Source organism: Loxodonta africana, chromosome 4 (genome assembly GCF_030014295.1).
Source record: "Loxodonta africana isolate mLoxAfr1 chromosome 4, mLoxAfr1.hap2, whole genome shotgun sequence".
Taxonomy (NCBI): Eukaryota; Metazoa; Chordata; class Mammalia; order Proboscidea; family Elephantidae; genus Loxodonta; species Loxodonta africana.
The window spans coordinates 88,399,627-88,421,371 of NC_087345.1; the positions used below are offsets into that span (position 1 = coordinate 88,399,627).

General features: G+C 42.2%; 1 protein-coding gene across 9 annotated transcripts in view; it reads left to right on the forward strand.

Moving 5' to 3' along the window:
• The window catches only part of LOC100663385 (cyclic AMP-dependent transcription factor ATF-7), an 84,041-nt gene extending 62,350 nt beyond the window's left edge, over positions 1–21,691 (forward strand). For 7 of the 9 annotated variants that reach the window (XM_010597155.3, XM_010597157.3, XM_010597156.3 and 4 more), the window contains 8 exons: positions 2,010–2,147; positions 4,046–4,203; positions 5,405–5,504; positions 6,037–6,150; positions 6,754–6,906; positions 8,834–9,031; positions 10,258–10,366; positions 16,359–21,691. In XM_010597155.3, coding sequence (XP_010595457.1) covers positions 2,010–2,147; positions 4,046–4,203; positions 5,405–5,504; positions 6,037–6,150; positions 6,754–6,906; positions 8,834–9,031; positions 10,258–10,366; positions 16,359–16,576 — 1,188 coding nt within the window. In that variant the 3' untranslated portion in view covers positions 16,577–21,691. The remainder of the gene's footprint in view (positions 1–2,009; positions 2,148–4,045; positions 4,204–5,404; positions 5,505–6,036; positions 6,151–6,753; positions 6,907–8,833; positions 9,032–10,257; positions 10,367–16,358) is intronic. The other 2 variants (XR_002787534.2, XM_064284127.1) reach the window with 2 other exon arrangements.
• The last annotated feature ends 54 nt before the right edge of the window (positions 21,692–21,745 follow it).

The following is a 21,745-nucleotide window of genomic DNA, read 5'->3' on the forward strand; positions in this document are numbered from 1 at the left end:
ATTAGAATTCTAGGTTTTTAGTCTCTATTTAAAATTACGTCTGTGCTCCATAATAATTAAGAATAGACTCCAGAATCCATATCCCAAAACATATGTACATTTAGACATGTACCTCCTATAATTACATGGTGCAGGGAGACATAGCATCTCATCAGAATATAGAAAAGCTGGGACATAAGATTTTCCATGGGAGTTCTTTCTTTCTAAGAGGGAGATAACAGGTAAATCAAAACATCTGTGCGTGGTTTTTCATTGAGCTGAAATTGTAAGATTGCAAGATAAAGTATGTTTATCTATGGAGTTCTTTCCCAAATTCTATAACTTTTTATGAGCTTCTGTTCATGCTGTTTCCCTCATTAAACTAACAGAAAGTGGAGAAACTCAGTGGCATGTATTTGTAGTTCTACTTTCAAATGGCAGAACTGGCCAGTCTTCTTGTTACTGTTTTTCCTTTAGAGACCCAGATCTCTCATCACTTAGTTGCTATAGCCTAAATAGTATAATTTTATTTTACAACCTCCCTACCTCACTTCCCCTACCATTTTCCCCCTCCCCTAAAACAAAGAAATTAATTAGTTTTCCACCAAGATGTGAGGGATTTTATGTCAAACTCATTATAGACAAATTCAAGAAAACTAGCATCCCTTTAAAAGTTTTAAGTCTTTTCCCACTGTCATTTTAGCTGTGTTGACACTTCTGGGAGGCTAATTCATAACTGGCCAGGCCTTTCCTCACTGGGCTTCCCTCGGTATTTCTTCCCGACCGTACAGAGGTGGTCTTCACCCCCCTCTTGATGAGAAGCACCAACTCAGTGGAAGATTGTCTCCAGGAGTGTGTAATGAACTTGAAACTTTTCTGAACTACAGCTTCTCTTGAAGATGCCCCCCAAAAAAGGGGGGTTTTAAACATGTAGCTGTACATACTTAGAGGTCATTTTCCCCTACTGCCCCTCTCTCTGACTTACGGTATCTCAGAATTAGCTAAATTGAGCCTGATATTTTAGCAACGTAGAAAAAATGAAGGCAGAAATGAAACCATCTTTGCTGTCATCCCATCAGATTGGAGAGAACCATTATCATTTTCTCTAACAGAGTGGACACCAAACTGTCTAGTTTACGTAGCTACTTAGAAGCTTTCTAGGGATTATGGTAGCAAGGAAAGAGTTGGAAACAAGGTCCTCTTTAACCAAAAAGTCTAAGATATGAGAAGAAAAGAAAAAAAGATCCACCTTGTCACGAAACTGAACTTCAACGCCAACCCTCCTATCATGGTGCAACATTGGAGCCATTATCTAGGATGGTTTATTGTTCCCTTGCAAAACCATTTGTGGCTCCACAGTTCTGTGAGTTGATTACACCACTGCAGAGAAGTATTCTCTTTCCTTTCTGGTTTTCTCCAGTCCTGTTCCCAAGACCAATTTCTGATTTTTTTTTGCTGATCAGCTGGTAAACCTTTCCTTTCTTTGTTACCCCAAAACGCTTATCTGCCTGAAACTCTCAGCCTCTAGTACCAGGTCTTGGGGTGAAACCACAAAAGGCCTTTCCTATCTTGTTTGCAGGACTTTAATAGCCAGTTTGTCTTTTTTTACTTCTGATCATTAGGCAATCTAGTCATTCTGGTTGGCAGAAAAGGTGTTCACAGCCCTCCAGCCACCACCAGCACTGGTTGGGAATAGGCAGAAACTTGACTCAAGAAATCATTTTACCTTTCTTAAAAGGAATAACAAAATATGTAATCATATTGATCATACTGGCATGAGTTTAAATGACTTTTTTTTTTCCTTTAGAGTTAAGCAGGTGTCATCTTCATTTTATAGTTAAACTAAAGCCCTGAGAAGTTAAAATTATTTGGCTAGAGTTTTGTATAAAACATAGGATCCATATTTCTCTGATTTGCAGTTCAATGCTTTGACCAAAGGCTTAATTAGCCTCTTGGAAGCGTATTCCCTCATCTTATCCCGGAAAAAAATTATATTCAACCTGAAGGGAATCATTTCTTTTCTTTAACAGGCTTCTGCTGGGCCCCTTGACATGTCTCTGCCTTCCACACCAGACATCAAAGTCAAAGAAGAAGAGCCAGTGCAGGTAGACTCATCCCCACCTGAGAGCCCTGCCTCTAGTCCCTGCTCCCCGCCACTCAAGGAGAAGGTAAAATTCTTTACCAAGAGTCATCCCAAATGTTAATTGATAGATTAAGTTTTGATTCATTAGTTGTATAAATAGGGTATCATACATGAGGGTTAATTAAGTTTAAAGGGATCTTAATTATTTAGAAGATTCATGTGAATTACACCTATTCACCGACCCAGCGATTCCATTTCTAAGTTAATATGAAAGAGAAGTTAGTGCCAAAAGATGTGCTTAAGAATGCTCATAACAGTTGCATTCATAATTGCTGAAAAACTGCAAACAGTCCAAATGTCCATCAGTAAGAAAATGGATAAATTATGGTATATTTCTAAAATGGAATACAATATGACATTAAATAAGGATGAACTACCGATGTACACAGCAATGTGGAGGAATCCTACATTTTATTGAACAACAAAAAGCTAGACACAAAAGTACATATTATATGATTCCATTTACATGAAGTTCAAGAAGGGCAAAACTAGTCAATGATGATAGAACTCAGGACGTTACCTTACCTCTTGGGAGGGGAGGGTATGGATTGGGAAAGAACACAGAACTTCTGGGGTTTTGAAAATGGTCTCTATCTTGATTTTATATATGTGAGAAGTCACTTAGTTGTATCTTTTAGGTTAGTGCACTGTACTATATTTATATTATACCTCAATTAAAAAGTAAAAAAGAAAAAGTCATATAATCATAAATTAGATACTAAACAATTTAAGGAAAAAAATCTTCCCAGAGGGAAGTCTTCTAGTGATTCAAAGGGAATATCTACCAGGATTATGATTATTACTATTTTTAAAGGACACTTTTTATGTAGTATTATTTTTTAATAAAGTCATTGAAGTATGCCATACATACAGCAAAGTATGTAAATTGTAAGTATACAGTCCAGTGAATTTTCGCAAAGTTAAAACCCTATGTAATCAGCATGCAGGTTAAGAAACAGATATTACCAGAACCTCAGAAACCCCCCTTCCAGTCCTTACCCCTTTACTAATGACTTATTTTTAACATCCACCGTAGATAGTACCTCATCTCACTTTGCTCCAAATTTGGTTTGATAACTTCTCTCAAAACTATTCCCTCCATAAACATTACAACCATCGTGTTCATTACCTCCTCTATTCACTAGCAGCCAGGTCCTAGACTGTCTGAGGTTACTTTCAGGGCCAATATGGCCACTATCAATCTAAGATCCTAGCAAGTTAGTGATGAAAAAAGTTTTTTTTATTACAATATGATCATTATTCAAACTTCCATGGCTTTTTTTAAAGGGGTCTATAGGAGATATTGAGCCCTGGTGGCACAGTGGTTAAAGCACCCAGCTGCTAATCAAAAGGTCTACCGTTCGAACCCACCAACTGCACAGCAGGAGAAAGATGTGGCAGTCTGCTTTTGTAAAGATTTACAGCCTTGGAAACCCTATGAGGCAGTTCTGCTCTGTCCTGTAGGGTCGATATGAGTCGGAATCCACTCTACAGCAGTGGGCTTGGTTTATAGGCAATACTGAGTTGCTTTATCACTGGTATACCTGCCTTTTCCCACTGGAGATCAGAGCACCCTCGGGCATCAAGTTTAGGTTGAGAGCATCTAGGCTGAAGAAAATTATAACCGTCTCTAAAATTTATAAAGTACTACAGTGCTTCTCCAAAGATTTCAGGTCATTTCCCAACTGTCATCTCATTCATATAGCCATCAGCCCTGAAAGGGAGATAGCCAAGAGATCTTAATCCAGAATTCCTGCTGAGTGGGTGAGTGAGGTATAGGTACATGATCGAAATCAGTTTATGATTTACATGAATAGCTCTAGTACTCTTTCCATTAAATTTGTACTAGATTTTACCAGCTATGTGTTTCCTGTAAGTATCCCCTATAAAGCCTTTTGTGATCTGTTGGTCTCTTTTCCCCAGGAGCTTGCCCCCAAGCCTGTCGTGATCTCTACCCCCACGCCCACCATCGTACGCCCTGGGTCCCTGCCTCTCCACTTGGGCTATGATCCACTTCACCCAACCCTTCCCTCCCCAACCTCTGTCATCACACAGGCTCCACCATCCAACAGGCAACTGGGGTAAGTAAAGAGAGCAGGGAGGAACAGTGAAGCCTGAATGTCTTTCTACTTTGTGAAATTATTTGATAAAACAGGAGTACAGATTTTTTAATACCCAAGGAAAAGGAGTCACTGAGACTATCTCTCAAAATGATTTTTCTTTCCCCCATAAATAGAACTTCCTTAACCATTTTGGAAACCCTGGTGCCAACTAAAAGGTTGGCAGGGCAAATCCACCAGGCACTCCTTGGAAGCCGTATGGGGCAGTTCTGCTCTGTCCTATAGGGTCGCTAAGGGTCGAAATTGACTTGACGGCAATGGGTTTGGTTTTTGGCTTTTAACCTTTTTGGTAGACAACCAAGCATTTATTTGGGGGTAACACTTTCTTAATTTGGGGGTTTAATGCTACTTGTTTGATGTAAAAAGAAGAATCCTTATAAGTTTAGGAAATTCGTCACAATGGTGAAGGTCACACAAAGAAGCATGTTTTGGTCTTAGCTTCACTCATATGATAGTTTATTGGGACACTACTGAATGAGGGGCTGCAACCCATTAAGTCGTCCTTTTCGAGGCTGGTATTCTCCTTGGTCCCAGTTAGGGTTCTTGGCCTTTGTGACCCCCAATTTTGTTTGTTTATTTTTCTTCACTCCTAGCATGGCCCATACAGATTTCCTGATGGATGACTTGAAATCCTGTCCCCAGGTACCAATGGGTTAAGAGGTTGTTGTCAGAATTTAGCCTCTTAGAGCTATTGTTCTCTGAGCCTACTAGGAAAAATGAAAAAGGACAGCTATTTTTCTGGGCAAATCATGAAAAGGAACGAATGAAACTTACTCAAATTTGGCCATCAGATGGCATAATTCAGCTTTGCAATTGCCCCTTGCCTAAGGCAAGACAAAATTTGTACGTGCCAGTGTTTTTTTTTAGTGGTAGGGATGTTTGTTTAATTGTTCTAAACTCTAAGTAGGGTTAGCTTCTCATCCACTTGAGTTAAGCAGTATTTCTTAGTTTGCAAGGTTTAAAGATCTTGCCATTTTTCTGTATCTATAAAATAAGTAGCATTCCTTGCTTTCCCACCTTCGTGAGGGTATCAGATTTGCATTGTCACAATGATGCCCTACACCTTCCCTAACTAGAAAAGTTTGGGAATCTGCTACAGTTACAGGAAGAAGATCCATAGGAAAAAGAATATTATGAGCATTTCACTTCATGTCTTCTCTAGGTCTCCTACTGGCTCCCTCCCTCTCGTCATGCATCTTGCTAATGGACAGACCATGCCTGTGCTGCCAGGGCCTCCGGTACAGATGCCTTCTGTTATATCGGTGAGCTCTGTAGTTGGGCAGCCAACCCTACCAACACAATAATCTCTCCCTGCCACCTGAATGCTCATAAACACACATACGCCCCAGGGAAATGTGGGCTCTGGTCTGTATCAGTTGAACATGGCAGCCCGCCCAAACTCTTTTCTAACCCTTGCCAGTGTAGCACTATGGAACACTAGACAAAGACTCATCTGGACAATTAGCTTCTGGTCTAGGAATTGATCTTGCAAGCTGACTGATTTGTTGATTTCGCTTGGCAGTTAACACCTCCCAAATCACATATCACTTTCCTCAAGCTTACTCAGCCTCAGCTTTTCCCACAGAAATTGTCACAGCACTGAAGGGTTAGATTCCTTACCCTGTGGTTCTCCATGGGGAAGGGATTTCCCAGGCTGTCCCCGCATGTCCTATGGGCAGGCTGCACAGAGCAGGCCCTAACATGCCAGTCTCAGAAGCACTTCATTTTGGACAGTTGTTCCTCTACCAATTGTATTATGTCCCATTCTGAGTCTTCTTCTTTCTCTTGATCCAGCTGGCCAGACCTGTGTCCATGGTACCCAACATTCCTGGTATCCCTGGCCCACCAGTTAACAGCAGTGGTTCCGTTTCTCCCTCTGGCCACCCCATACCATCAGAAGCCAAAATGGTGAGTATATCCCAGCCATGGGCAATGTTGGACCTTCTGAAAGAAGTGGTTATCAGCCTAGATTTTTCAAATGAGCTGAGCAAAGGAGCCTTCTGGGGTTTGCAAAGCTAAGGACACCTTGCTGTGGGATGTAGAAAAGCAAAAGCCCTGATTCATGACTCCCATCTTCTCTTCCCTACCTTTAGAGCCTGGTACGTAGACACAGCAGTGAAAAAAGACAGCACAGATTGTTTGGATTGGAATACTTACTGTTTCAGTTCCAGGGTGACAGATGGAGGGTGGGTAGGTAGGCAGGGGAGCTGGCCAAGGAGTGGAATAGCTAGCAGTGTAACCAGCACCTGGCCGGGTTCCAGGAGAGTGCTTTCATCTGGACTAAACAACACACACACACCCCGGAACGGTGCCCAGAACGATAGCCAGGGAATAGAGTAGGCATTTTAGGGATCCAGGTGCACATCCTCTCTCCCTGTCATTTTCTTTTGAGGGAAAATTGGCGTAGAAATTTTAGCTGTCTGTAAAATAAATAGTAAAATCTAAGCCCACTCTTGTCACCCTTGACAGAATCTCACTCTTGACAAGCTTTTATTTTTCCTTTCCCCACAGAGACTAAAAGCCACTCTGACCCACCAAGTCTCCTCACTCAATGGTGGTTGTGGAATGGTGGTGGGCACTGCCAGCACCATGGTGACGGCACGTCCAGAGCAGAGCCAGACCCTCATCCAGCACCCTGATGCCCCATCCCCTGCCCAGCCGCAGGTCGGTTGAGTCCTTGAGGGGACCAGCTGTGTCACTCATACTCTTTTGTATTATATCTGTTTTGCAAGGAGCAGAAAAATTAGGGAAGAATAGATTTCAGCTTTCTGGGTATCTTCCTGCTACATTGGTCGTTGTTGACAGTTCTTTATCCACCAGTATGTTACACTTACATGCAAACAGACTGATAATGCAGACCTGTCATAGAGGAAGTCTCGGTTTTAGCCAGTTGCGTTGGAAACTAAATAGCTCTTAGTTTTCAGATTGTCTGCACTGGGCAGGTGACAACAACCTGAGATCGGTTTCTTGAGTTACATCCTTTGTCCATCCCCTTTTTTCCTGATGTCACCACCTGCTTCTTCAATTACCACCACATGTCCAAACATTTAGTGGCCATATGCTGCCTTAAAGCTTGGCCAACACCACCAAAAGCCTTCGTTTGAGATTTTTGTTAGATGTTAAGCCTGCCCATCCTCCTAAAACCCCTACCGACGCCAGTCCCTGGAGACAGTGAAGCAGTAGCCCCCTTCCTGCTGCTTTGAGTTGTTCTGCTTTCCCTCTTGAGGATATGACATGGCTTCCTTTTTAGTTGCCACTGATTGCTTTCCTTCTCATTTCTCCCTTTTTATTATTATTTTCTTTTTTTTTTCGGTCAGTTCTTTCACCTCCATTCGCTATAGAAGATCTAGTTGCCTATGAGAGACTAGGAGCCTATCTTTTCCTTTCCCTCATCCTCCTTCGAAAGCACTAGTCTTTGCATGTACTCCAGTGAGCTCAGGACATATAGAAAGTTCAAATTGTCAGGAGAATTATTCATAAATTTCTCGAAGAATGCTTTTGGGTTCTACCTTTACTACAGTGAGAAGCAGTGACCCAAGCCCTCCAGCTCACTGAGTTTAAATTTTTCTTTCCTATTTTTTTCTTTTAGGGGAGACAGTAATAGTCCGAATAAATAAAGCCATCTCCTGATTATCTTTATTAATGGAGAACAACAGTCATATAGATCATATGCCTTCATCCCATCCCTAGAGAATGTGATTCAGTAGAGTGGAGTATGTGACCTCACCTGGAGTGGAGTACATGAGTGTTTTTTATAAGCTCTTTAGGTTATTCTCATGCAGCTGAGGTGAACTCTGGCATTTGGGACCTGCTAACATAGATACTCCCTGATAGCAACAGATCCAAGAAGAATTTGTATTTGGCGCTGTTTTACATTATATACTTTTTTTTCTACAGATAGTTGACCTTTATACATTTTGTTCAGTTTTGGCTGCTGTTATGACATTGGTTTATCTTCTGTGAACACGTACCAGCTAACAGAAAGGGAATGTGACCCAAAAGTGCCTTAGTGACAAAGGCTATCAGCCTAAAGTTTAAGAACAAAAGGGGAATATTTGCTGGGAATGATTAATAACTGATTATGAATAAAAAGAATATACAAATCCATATCTCCCCACAATATCCCATATTTTGCTGGTACTGAGGTGAATAAAAACTTCTCTCCTTCTCTGACACCTGTTCTAGCACACAGTTGTTTATATATATTGCTTGTCCAAATCAATGATCCTCAAACTTTTATTTCATAGTTTCCCTAAAATTCTCCTGACACCTATTTCCCTGTCTACAAGATTCCCTATAAAGAAAACAAAAAGTGATCCTAGTTTAATTTTGTCTGCCAGTCTGCCTGTCTCAGAAATAATCAGACTTTCTAACTGAAATGTGGTTTGTCTAAGTATGGGGCTGAGAAGACTGGAAGGAAAACAGGAGGCAGAATGAGGAGGCAGAATAGTGATGAGACCTGCTGTGGTTACCAGAGACTAGTACAACCTTTTACCAGATTGTTACCAGATCTTACTAGTCTAATGTCAGGTTTAGTTTGGAAAAGAATGACGGTCCCATCAAGTAACTCCTCTTTCTTTCTGGGCAACAGGTCTCACCAGCCCAGCCCACCCCTAGTACTGGGGGAAGACGGCGGCGCACAGTGGATGAAGACCCAGATGAACGGCGGCAGCGGTTTCTGGAGCGCAACCGGGCTGCAGCCTCCCGCTGTCGCCAGAAGCGGAAGCTGTGGGTGTCCTCCCTAGAGAAGAAGGCAGAAGAACTCACTTCCCAGAACATTCAGCTGAGTGTGAGTGGGTCTCGGAGGGTTATTAGGATTGTTGAATCAGAAAAGTAGGATTAAATCAGAAAAAAGTGGGACTTTATTTAGACGATGGCAATTCTTTAATTAGAACAGATCCAGAAGATGGGCCAAGAGAAATGCAGAAAGAATCTCTTAAAAGTCAGAGTTGAAATCTCTTCCCTTCTGCCCCGAAATCTGCTACTAGAATGAGTCAGCCATGGACCCATTTGGATGACGGGACTTGGGTTAAGTGCTCCAGGGTGCTCTTTGAAATCATCGGTAGAATCTGACTGGGGTCTGGAACACCCAAAGGGAAATGTTTTCAGCCCAGATAATGCAGCTTAATTCCTAGCTTTGGGAATTACTGTGATGCCGCCTTAGTCCCAGGTCTAAAGGATCCTCTTTTCATTGAGTCTTAAGAAAAAGTAAAGCACAAGTAGAACATAATAATAATCCAAACACTCTCTTAATATTATTTTCCCTTCTTCTGACTTTTTGTTAAAATATTTAATTACAGAGGAGTTATATGAAATTTATACCTCCTGTTAAAAAAGATGTAGACATATAGGGAGAGAGGTTTAGAATAAAATGAAAGCCCCTCTTTAATCTGCTTTTCCCAGTCTCATTCTCTTCCCTGTAGATAAGTTTGTTGTGTACCTTTGACACTTTTTTTTTTTTTTATTTATAGTTTTGATAAGGGAGTTGAGGGATCATGTGTTTGCTTTAACATAAATGGCTTAACCGTATCTCCTGGAGATCTAGCCATGTATACAGAAGTCTACCTCATTCTTTTTAACAGCTGTATAGTAGTACATTCTGTAGTGTGCTTATATTACAAGGTATGGATATTTAGATTATTTCCAATGTTTTGATAGGACAGCAGTGCTGCACTGGACATTGTATGCACTTGAGTAGATAGTTCTGTTAAATAGATTCCTAGAAGTAGGTCTTCTTAGTTAAAGTACATATGCCTTATTAATTTAATTTTCATATAATCATATTATCCTAAATAGTAGTAATTTTTCTATTATAAAACCTTACTTTTCACTGGCTGCCCTTGAATTCATGACCAATCTGGTCCTAGGCTGTCTGAAGCCTTGCTGGATCAAGAGTCTTTCCCAGATTCGAAGGAGAAAATTCAGGCAGCATTCTGTCCTCACTTTAGGGATACCCACTAGGGGTCGAAGAGTAGAGGTTGAATTTTCTTGATACTCTTTTCTTCCCTACCCCAGAATGAAGTGACATTACTACGCAATGAAGTGGCTCAGTTGAAACAGCTGCTGTTAGCTCATAAAGACTGCCCAGTCACTGCACTACAGAAAAAGACCCAAGGCTATCTAGGTGAGTGGCCGGAAAGTAAACTGTGTGTACTGAGTGTCTGCGCTGTTTATAATTTTATAACCCCATCCTGAATGTTCCACGAAGTCCAGACTACTGAGTGAGTAGCCTTTGTGGAGCAGCCAAACCTGCAAAAAAAAAAAAAAATTAATACAAATTTTTATAGAGCTTATCCTAATTATTTATCATAGTTATAGATGAAGGGTGGCAATATTTATTGGGTGCCTACTTTGTGTCAGATACTCTGCCATCTTCCTAATTCTGTCATGAAGTGGATATTACTTCCATTTATAGATGAGAAAACTCCACTCAGATTAGGTCACTTACCGAAGTTACACGGCTGATAAAGTTATGGAGCCAAGATTCACATCCAGGTCTTTCTGATTCCAAAGACACATCTTGGCTTAGAGAGGATATAAATAGCAGATGATAGAAAAGCAGTGGAATTTGTTAAACATTGGGATTTTATCTTTTTAACGATAGACTGATATTGGTTTCAGTTTGTAATGTATGAGTACACATAAAATAGTAATAGAAAGAGATGGCCATGGAGTTGCGCTCAGGTCAAGCACAATTCTGAAATTAAAATTACTGTGAATAATTTCCTTATGGACAGAAAAAGTTAATAAGTATTAGTTTTTCTTTGCAAATTAAATAAATTCATATAAATGTTGGCTATCTGACTGTCTTTATCATTTCAGAGACATGTTCCCATAGAAAAAGAGTAACCACATCACCAGTTTTAAACATCCGTATTTAATTTTTAATATGCACTTCAAGGCATATTCATTCATTAAACAGATATTTGTTGAGTGCCTATTCTGTGTGGGCAGCACTGTTTCACATGCTGGGGATATAACAGGGAACCAAATAGATTAGATTAAAATCCCTGCCCTTGAGGAGCTTATATTTTAGTAGTAGAGAGACAATAAACAAGATAAATAGGTAAGATATATGGTATGTTAGATGATAGTAATTAGATAAAATATACAGTGTGTTAGATGATAGTAAAAGCTAGGGAGAAAAAATAAAGCAGCAGTGTTGCAATTTTAGATGAAGTGGCTTTAGAATAAAGACCTGAAGGAAATGAGGGGAGCTAGCCCTAGCAATGCATTTATATAGGAGGAAAGTACTGCAGGCAGCAGGAACAGCAAATGCAAAGACTCAAGGCGGGAGCGTGCCTAGCACATTCCAAGGCCATCACGGAGGCTACTGTGGCTGCAATGGAGAGAATGCGGGTGGAAAGTAGTTGGCACTAAGGTAAGAGAGGTAATGAGAGCATTTCATGTAGGGCCTCCTTGGTCATTAGTGAGGATCCCAGCTTTTACTCTACACTGGGGGCCACTCGCAGGTTTTCAGCAGAGAAGTGACTTGATGGATCTGACTTATATTTGAACAAGATCACTCTGAGACTGCTGGGAGCAAGGGCAGAAGCAGACAGTCCACTTAGGAGGCTATTGCAATAATACGGGCAGGAAATGATAGAGCCTTGACCAGAATGGTGGTAGTGAAAGTAGTAAGAAATGGTTGACTTCAAGATATATTCTGAAGTTAGAGTGACAAATTTTTGTTTCATTTTTAAAATATTTTATTGTGTTTTTGTTGAAAGTTTCACAGCAAATCAGGTTCCCATTTAACAATTTCTATACATATTGTTCAGTGACATTGGTTACATGGTTCACAATGTATCAACATTCTCATTATTTCCATTTTGGTTTTGTTTCCATTAATCTAGCTTCCCTGCCCCCCGCCCGCCCCCCCCCCCCCCCGCCTTTAACTTCCTATCTTTGGTCTAGGGTAAATGTTTACCATCTGGTTTCCTTTAGATGGTTATTTAGAGGAGCACAGTACTCGTGGCTGATATTTTTTTTTCCCCTAAATTTTATTTATTTTGTTTGTTGAGAATATACACAGCAAAACATACACCAATTCAACAGTTTCTACATGTACAATTTAGTGACACTGATCACATTCTTTGAGTTGTGCAGCCATTCTCACCCTCCTTTTCTGAGTTGTTCTCCATTAACATAAACTCACTGCCCTCCAAGGTTCCTATCTAAGATGGTATTTATTTTATGAGCCAATCTGTCCTTTGGCTGAAAGGTCATTCTGGGAGTGGCTTGAGTTCCAAGTTTAAAGGGTATCCCAGGGTGATAGTCTTGGGGTTCCTCCAGTCTGTTGGTCCTATAAGTCTGGCCTTTTTTAGGAATGTGATTTTTGTTTTACATTTTTCTCCCATTCTACATGGGACCATCTATTGTGTCCCTGGCAGGAATAGTCAGTAGTGGTAGGCAGGCACCATCTAGTTCTTCTGGTCTCAAGGTAGGTGAGGCTGTTGTTCGTGCAGACTATTGGTCCTGTAGACTAGTTTCTTCTCTGAGTCTTTGGTTTCCTTCTTTCTCTTTTCCTCAATACGATCAGAGACCATTAGTTGTACCTTAGATGGCCACTTACAAACTTTTAAGACCCCTGATGCTACTCACCAAACTCAGATGTAGAACATTATCTTCGTGAACTATATCGTACCAATTGACTGAGTTGCCCCACAAGACTATGGTCCTAACCCCTCAAACCCAGTAAACCAATCCCGCAAAGTGTTTGGTTATGTCTAGGAAGTATCGGTAACTGTGCCCCCATGGGGTTTATTTTATGTATGAATATGTATACAGCACACATAAACATATATTCACATGCGCCTTCCTATACGTATGTATGCATACATATCTATATAACCATACACATTTTTTTATTACTGTTGTTGCAAAATTTTATATATATATATATATATATATAATAAACCAAAATCAAACCCATTGCCGTTAAGTCAATTCTGACTCATAGTGACCCTACAGGACAGAGTAGACCTGCCCCATAGGGTTTTCAGAGAGCGTCTGGTAGATTCAAACTGCCAACCTTTTGGTTAGCAGCTGAGCTCTTAACCACTGTACCACCAGGGCTCTGTATATATTATCGCATTTACAGAATTGTTCCTTATTCTTGTGTACTGTGATCATTTACCTTGGTAAAGTTGTGTTGACTTCACCTTATTCAATAACTGCCTTTCCTATCACCAAAACCAACAATTGTCTACTGTCTAGAAAGTGATTTCCTCCTCCTTCTCCCTCCCATCCCTGGTAACCACCAAAGAATGTTGCTTTCTGTGTGTACACCTATTCTTGTTGCGCGTGCACACGCGTGTGTGTGTATGCTTTAGATGAAGGTTTACAGAGCAAATTCATTTCCCGGTCAATAGTATATGCATAAATTGTTCCATGACATAGGCTGCACTCCCCATAATGTGTCAGCACTCTCCCCGTGGCCACCTTGAGTTTCCCATTTCTACTCATCCAGTTTTCCTGCCCCTTCCTTCCTTCTCATCTTTGCTTTTGGGCATGTGTTGTCCTTTTGGTCTTGTTTAGATGATTATTCTGAGGAGCGCCTTCCTCACATGTGTCATTGTTTATTTATAGGCCTGTCTATTATTTGGCTGAAAGGTGATCTCCAAGAATGGTTTCACTTCCAAGTTAGAAGGGTGTCCAAGGGCTATAGTTTTGGGGATTCCTCCATTCTCTCTCAGACCAGTAAGTCTGGTCTTTTTTATGAATTTGAATTTTGTTCTACATTTTTTCCCCTCACTCTAAACAGGACCTTCTATTGTGATTCTGTTCAGAACTGTTGGTGGTGGTAGCCAGGTAACATCTAGTTCTTCTGGTCTCAGGCTGGTGGAGGCTGTGCTTCCTCTGGACTAAATGTTTTCTTGAGTCTTTTTGGTTTTCTTCACTGTCCTTTGCTCGGGATGGAAAGAGACCAATAGTTGTATTTTAGATGGCCGCTCGCAAGTTTTTAAGACCCTAGATGCTACTCACCAAAGTGGGATGTGGAATTTTTTTTAGGAACTGTGTTAAGTCAGTTGACCTAGATGTCCCCCAGGGCTATAGTCCCTAGCTTAGAGTGACAGGGTTTGATCATGAGCCAGATGGGCCAATGCACATGAGAAAGAGAAGAATAAAAAATTGCATCAAAGTGTAAGAATGGGGTTGCCATTAATTGAGGTGGAGAGAAGTATAGGAGATGGCTTGGGAAGTATATCAGGAGCTCAGTTTTGGACAAGCTGAGTTTAAGAAGCCAGTCATGTAGGTGGAGATGTCAAGCAGGCAGTTGGTTTTGTGGCTCCACAATTTAGAGGAAAGGCTATAGATAGCACTTTAGGAGTCAGGAGCATATATTTAGTTTTGAAAGCCATGAAACTGGATGAAGTCCCCCAGGTAGAAAGTATAGATAGAAAAAAGAGAAGTCCCAGGACTGAGCCCTGGGATGCTCCAACATTTAGCGATTAAAGAGACAAAGAACCACAAAAGAGGCTGAGAGTGAGCAGCTAGAAAGGTAGGAAGAAAACTGGCTGAGTGTGGTATTCTGGAAACTAAGAGAAGAAAGTATCTAAAGAAGCTTAGTAATGAACTACTTCAAATCCTGATGATGGGCCAAAGAGGACAAGGACTGAGTATTTGTCAGTATGTAGTCTGTATACAATAAATTTTCTACTCAGTCCCTACAAGAACTCTGACAGGTAGTCAATCCATTAAACCTAACATTTATTACAGCAAAGATGTATTTAGTTCTGCTGTGTAGTATAAACATTATGGTAGGTAACTTTAAACAAAGATGCGTCTCAAGACAAATCAGACACAAAGAGGGTTGTGGGGAAATAAACATGTAAGCCAGTGAGTGAGATAAGTACCGATACCCAGTTAGACAGCTCCTAGACTGGGAGCTTCCTGAAGACAGGGTTCCCATTTTATTCTTTCATACCTGGTACATGGCTGATGCTCAGTAAATGTTTGATGAATAAATAAACATATGCTCTGAAAGCGCAAACGATGAAACATTTAATTGCCTGAGTGTAACAAAGAAGGCTTCACAGAGGAAATAATATTTGAATCCTGAAAGAAGACTCAGGCGTTCATTAGGAAGCTTTTTTTTTTTCCTTTTTCGACACATCTCTTTTTAAGAAGCCATAAAGCCTATCTGATGTTTGGTAAAATTTCTTCATTAACGAGCAACATGGAGCTACACTTTTATGCAGCTCAGGTAACTGTATCTAATAGTAAAATGTGATTGTTAGTTTAGATAGAGTGGCTTAGCTCCTGATGTCTTAAATCATCAGTGCTTAGCTAATTGATAGCCAGGAGGATCTAACAGGCCTCTTACTTATTTGTAACGTTAACTGAACTTTGGCCAAAGACTGACCATGCATAGAGCATCATTTGATTGTAGCTTGATATTTATCCAGCTTCCCTGTGGTGCAAACTACATGCTAAAGGAACATAAAAATAATGGAATGGTTTAATTCCTGTGGGAATTAATCAGAGAGGGTAGCTAAAAAGAGATGTTTTTTAAATCTCCTTTAAAGACACGAAGAAGAGGAATAACGTTGCACATGGGGTAATGGACTATGCAAAGACGTAAAAGCTAGCTGGACAAGGAATTAACATGTTGGGGATTCATTTTATTAGGATACCAAAAAAATCCATTGCTGCTGAGTTAATTCCGACTCATAGTGACCCTACTGGACAGAGTAGAACTGCCCCATAGGATTTCCAAGGCTGTATATCTTTATGGAAGCAGACTGCCACATTCTTCTCCTATAGAGCGGATGGTGGGTTTGAACTGCCAACCTTTCGGTTAGCAGCCAAGCATGTAACCACTGTGCCACCAGAGCTCCATTTTTATTAGGATAAAAAATAAATAAAATTTTTTTTTAGGATAGATAGGTTAACCTTGGCCTCGTTCTTGCTCCCCTTCTCACAAGCGCCCATTTCCTAGCCCTTTAAAGCCAGGATTCTGGTTTGGTCCCCCCCCCGCCCCGCCCCAAAAAAAAGATCAGCTTCATTTTCCTTTGGGCTCCTTTAGAATTTTGGCAAAAGGTAATCCTGCCTCTTTCCCTGTTCTGTTTTCTAACCACTTGATCTCTGCTTTTTGCCCTCCTTCCTGACAGAAAGCCCCAAGGAAAGCTCAGAGCCGACGGGTTCGCCAGCGCCTGTGATTCAGCACAGCTCTGCAACAGCCGCTAGCAATGGCCTCAGTGTTCGCTCTGCTGCTGAAGCTGTGGCCACCTCGGTCCTCACTCAGATGGCCAGCCACAGGACAGAACTGAGCATGCCAATACAGTCGCATGTGATCATGACCCCACAGTCCCAGTCTGCCGGCAGATGATGCCTTCCCTGGTGGAGAGGTCCCCAGTCAGCTCGCCCGCCCAAGAGCCAAGAGAGATGTCATCTTATCCCCTCCCATCTGCCTTGGACGTGGGAGTATGGAGGGAAAATTGTGTGTTGTGAGTAATGGACAGATGTGGGGCTTTTTTCTTCAGCTACATGGTCATGTATGTTTGACACCTGTACTAGGGGCTATTCAGCCCCAGAGCCACATAGATCATCCCCCAAATGTGGGGTTTCTGATGTACCCACAGCCAAAAAACCCTTCCAGATGGTCCGAACAATCAGCCCTGCCCCATGCACGTGTACCTATCTCTTTTAACACTAACCCTTGCACTTCTAGGTTTGGGGTTTCTCAGTTCCCTCGCTTCCCACTAAGCTGTGGCTGTTACCTTCTTGTTCTTTACCAGCATGCCACTTCCTGCTAGGTAGAGACAGGCTAGATTTGATGGTCTATCACCCATTGACTCATCCCTAGCCACTCTATGGACTCAGGACTTTTTTTTCCCAATGGCTGCTTATTTATCCCTCTTTTCCTTTCCTAAACTGTAGTTTAAAAATTCACTTATGGAGAATCTAAGCAGTATTTTCCAGCACTTCCATAAACTTTAGTCCTTCTCTTCACCTACCACCAAAAAAACAAACTAAACCCAAGAGTTCCGGTGTACTCCTTTTTTCATCTATTTCCAGAGCTATTTGGGTACTTCGTTTTGTCTCTTGACTTTACCTAATATAGTGCTGGGGTCTGCGCCACCTCCCCGCTAAGCCTTGACAACCACATCTTGTGGCCTTACATTACTTGGTAGTGAAAGGGGAAAGAGCCCTGGATGCAAGTAGCTGATTCTGCCCCCCATCCACCTTCAGTTCTAATCAGGGCAGGTAGGAACAGTGTAGTTTGAAGCCAGTTCCATCAGGTTATTGGATTAATTGATGCTTTTACATTTTACAAGAGTTTACTAGTCAAAACACATATTCATTTTGGTCATCTTTCTTCTGCCTCTCCTTCTTCATTCCCATCCACACTTCTGCCTCTGTCTTCTGTAACTAGTTCAGATGCAGCCCTCATGGTGGCTCAAGTATTGGGGACTCTGCACTCCCCCTTGTTCTTTCTCCATCTCAGCCTCACACATCTGTCTTCTTCTCTGATCTAGGGTCTTGTATTCGTAAGTCTCCATTACCCTCTGGCTCCACCTTCTTTCTCTTTCTCCAGACTCTGCTTCTCTGCACTTGCCTTTGAAAATTCGCAGCCATAACTTGAGCTCAGGACTTTCCCTTTAGACAACTGCTCCCTCGGATTTTCTCCGGCTTTAGAGTTTTGTTTCATTTTTTAGATTCATCGGTTCTCCATACTCCAAGCCTCAAGACTCTAAGGCATCGTAGCCAAGGTCCTGAGTGGATTTTCTTGAGGATAAGGTTGGATGGGGGTAGGCAGAGGAGAAGGAGTGGGAGGGTGGATGCAGTACTAATCTCAGCAGAGGAGTCTAGACTTACTGAAGTATCTGACCTGCCTGGGAAATTGGTAACTCTCACTGTCAGCCATTCTTGTTGAATAATTGGACTACAGGGGGAGAAATTCATTTTCTGTCCCTCTTCTTTCCCCATTAGGACTTCTCATTTTTCCTTGGCTCTGAACTATGCAATTTCTACCAGAGCCATAGGAAGCCATCCAAAGCCAGAGGCCTGTGGATAGATAGGTCAGTTTTAATAGCCCTTCAGTGTGAAACTTTTCCAATTGTCCTGGAGCCATCTTCTGCCATCTGTCCAGGCCAAAAATGTCCTTTCCTCCATCTTGCTTATCTCCGTCTTAAACATAATACAAAATAACCACGGGCTTCCTTTCTTATTTTGTCTTCCATAGTGGCCATCACAGGGGAATGAGAAAATGTTCTAAGCTACAAGCTTATCATCTCCTAAGTGTGATATACTAGTGAACCAGTCAGGTGACGTATTCTGCTGCATTTGTTTTAAATTTCCTCTCCTGCTTTTCAGATCCAGTGCTGAACAAGCCACTCCTGGTGAAGAGAAAGGGGAGAAAACATGGGTTTTCTCATCCTCTATCACCAGAGACCCCCCGCAGGAACAGCCTCCGAGGTGACTCAGAATAGCAACTGTCATGGCAGATGGTCAGGATGCAGGCTACCACCTCCAGGGACTTCACTTGCCTTTGAAAATTCACAGCCATAACTTGAGCTCAGGACTTTTCCTTTAGCCAACTGCTCCCTGGGATTTTCTCCTGCTTTAAAGTGTTTCATTTTTTATGGTCTTGATTTCCCCCCAGCAGCCTTGCCCTAAAGCTTGACTGAGTTTATGGCTCCTAAGGAGCCTTCATAAGACCCTTGACTATTCTTCTTCCTCCTTCAGTCAAGTGTTTTAAAGTTAATAATCAGCTTGCCACTGCACACATGCCCTGCCTCACTGCTTGGCCTTAAAGGGGGTTTGAATCCTGCCAGTCTGTCTCTTGTGTTAGGTGGCTAATTTATATAGAGGGTCTTACTTAGTTTCTTAGCCCCCAAGTCTAATTCTCAGAGTCCTTATTGCATTTTCATCAGTGGGGAGTTAGTATTTGGGACCTAAATAAGGGCACTGCCAGAACCTTAGAAGTGAAGCAGCAATGAAGTGAGGAACAGGCAGGCCATTACCCTCAAGACAGCCCTTTAGTTAGCCGTCAGTCTCACCAAGAACGCAGAGCAATTGCTCACCCTGCAACTTCTCCTGCAGTCAAGGGGAACTTCACTTATCTTCTGATTGCTGCCGGGCATGTGGTCATTCTTCCTTGATCTCTGCTTTCCAGACTCATCTGGACCAGAACCAAACCTCATGGACAATGTCACTTAGTCCTTCCTAAGGGCCATGGCCATTCTGGAGGCCTAAAGGGGGGCACTTCCAGAAAGGAGCTGGGAGTGTAAATGTCTTGGGATGCTTCCAAGTGAATGCAGGATTCAGGCCTCCCACCTCACTTCAAAGATACAGCTGCTATACCCAAGGCCATAGAGAAAGGGGTAAGAACCAGGTCTTCTGGCCTGCTTGGCCCATTCCCTTAAAAGAAAGTTAAAAAGTCTGAGAAAGCCTCCCATTCTACTAGGAAGGACTGGAAAGCGTACTCCGTCCCTGTTGGTTGAACATCCGGAGACTGGCTTCTTTCAGTTTCCACTCCTCTCCGTGGCCTGACCGCAAGACCATATACTCTAGGTGGTGATAAAAGAGGAGTCAGGCTAACTGAACCTCACCTTGCTGCCTTCCGTGTCCCCATTCTGTTGTTCTTGGCTCCCTTCTTGATTGACTGCCTGCAGCACCACCCAGCCTGGTAAATGAGGTGCTTAACTATAACCATGTCCCATCTATAACCTTATCTACCAAGCAGACACCAAAAAAGTCTTCCTCTGGTTTCCGAAGCTTCCCTGCTCCACACTGAGAGGTTCCTTAAAGGTGCTAGCTCTGAGACAGCTCTCCCCACTGAATTCCCCTCTTTGCTTTATAACTACCTGCCCATCCTTAAATCATTATTTTCCTTTAATATTGTACATTGTATACACAGGAAGGAAATGTAAATCTTTTCAAATTTCATAACCAGTCTGTTTTGATTCCAGTCCTCCTTAGCTGTCTTACATATGTCTTTTTGATATGCTGTGCTTTTTTTAGACTTTTGATTGAGAAGGGGAACAGGACAGGCAAAGATGCTAAGGCAGATTAGAGGACCCCCCCCCACCCCACTACAGCTTTCCACAACCTTATCATCCCTCTCACAACACAGAACTGCTGTCCGTTTGTCTGCATGTGATGTGCATGCAGACATGTACCTACCCACCACCCCAGTGTGATGACCCAGCAGGAATGGGCATAGGTGGCTGCATGCCAACATTCCCACCCTCTGCACCAGTTCACTCATCTTTCTTTGGGGTAAAATCCTACCCCAGAATGAGAAAACGTCAGGGAGAGTAGGGCAGGTTAATGCAGCTTATGTCCTTTATGGATCCAGGTTTGTATTGTAGCTACTAGGGTTTATTTTTTTAATGGGGGGGGGTGCTGGTAGCACAAAATACCTCACCAGCATTAGCTACTGGTGAGTGATGTTTTAGCTGCGAGAAGTGGCTCTGAGCACCAGTTTCATTGGATTTACCTTAGGGAAGTGATTCTCTGAATGTGGTCCAGAACCAGCAGGATCACCATCATCTGGGAACTTGTTAGAAATGCAAATTATCAGGCCCGCCCCAGACCTACTGAAACAGAAACTCTGTGTACTCTTGGGGTGGCTTTTAACAAGCACTCCAGGTGACTCTAATCATACTGAAGTAAACTTTGAGAACCACTGCCTTAGGGGCAAGCTGGGTGTCAAGGATATGTTGAATACCATCCTCTGCCTTAGCACTACCATGTTTTTTCATTCCCTTTAGTCCTTCCCTCTGCTCCCATTAAAAGAAAGCAACCACATCACTCATTTCAAAATCTATGTTTGTCTTCTTTCCAGTCTTATCCCTGAAACCTGTCCCTGGGTCGGTCTGGACAGAGGTTGTCTCTAGTGTTCCCTTGCAGACTGGTCACTCCATGTTCTTTGTTACATTAAGGACCAGCTGGAGCTTTAGCTGTCTTGTTTCTCCCATACACACACACACACACACACACACACATCCTTCAGGCAGGGAGGAGATGAGCCCCCAAACAGTGGAGGCTGCAGCATCCTGACACAGTATCTGTTCAAAAGAAAGCCGTGTGTATCTATGATTATATCTCTGTTCATCTATATATCCTTGACATGTAGCAGCACCTCTCCATCTCATCAAGGAACTCGATTCTGGGTCTGGATCTCCCCCCAACCCCAAATGGTGGGCTTTGACAGGTGGAAGGATGCAGTGCTACAGGCTATTTTGTTACAAACCGTCTTTTCCCTTCTCTCCTCCACCCAAGTCCGCATGATCCCTGTGAGCAGGCTCTCACAATCTCCTGGGACGGAGCTGAGGCAGAGCTTCGCTCTATTCTCCTTCACCGTCCCTTCTTCCTCCTCCCTTGCCACTTAGCAGTTATTCCCCCCCAGCCAGGCCCTCTCCCTCCTCCTTTCCCCTGACATATATTGTGCCTTATTTATGCTGCAAATATAACATTAAACTATCAAGAGAACCGCTGTTATGTCTGATGCTTCAGTACTCTGATCTACAAGTCCAATTGCCCACTCTTT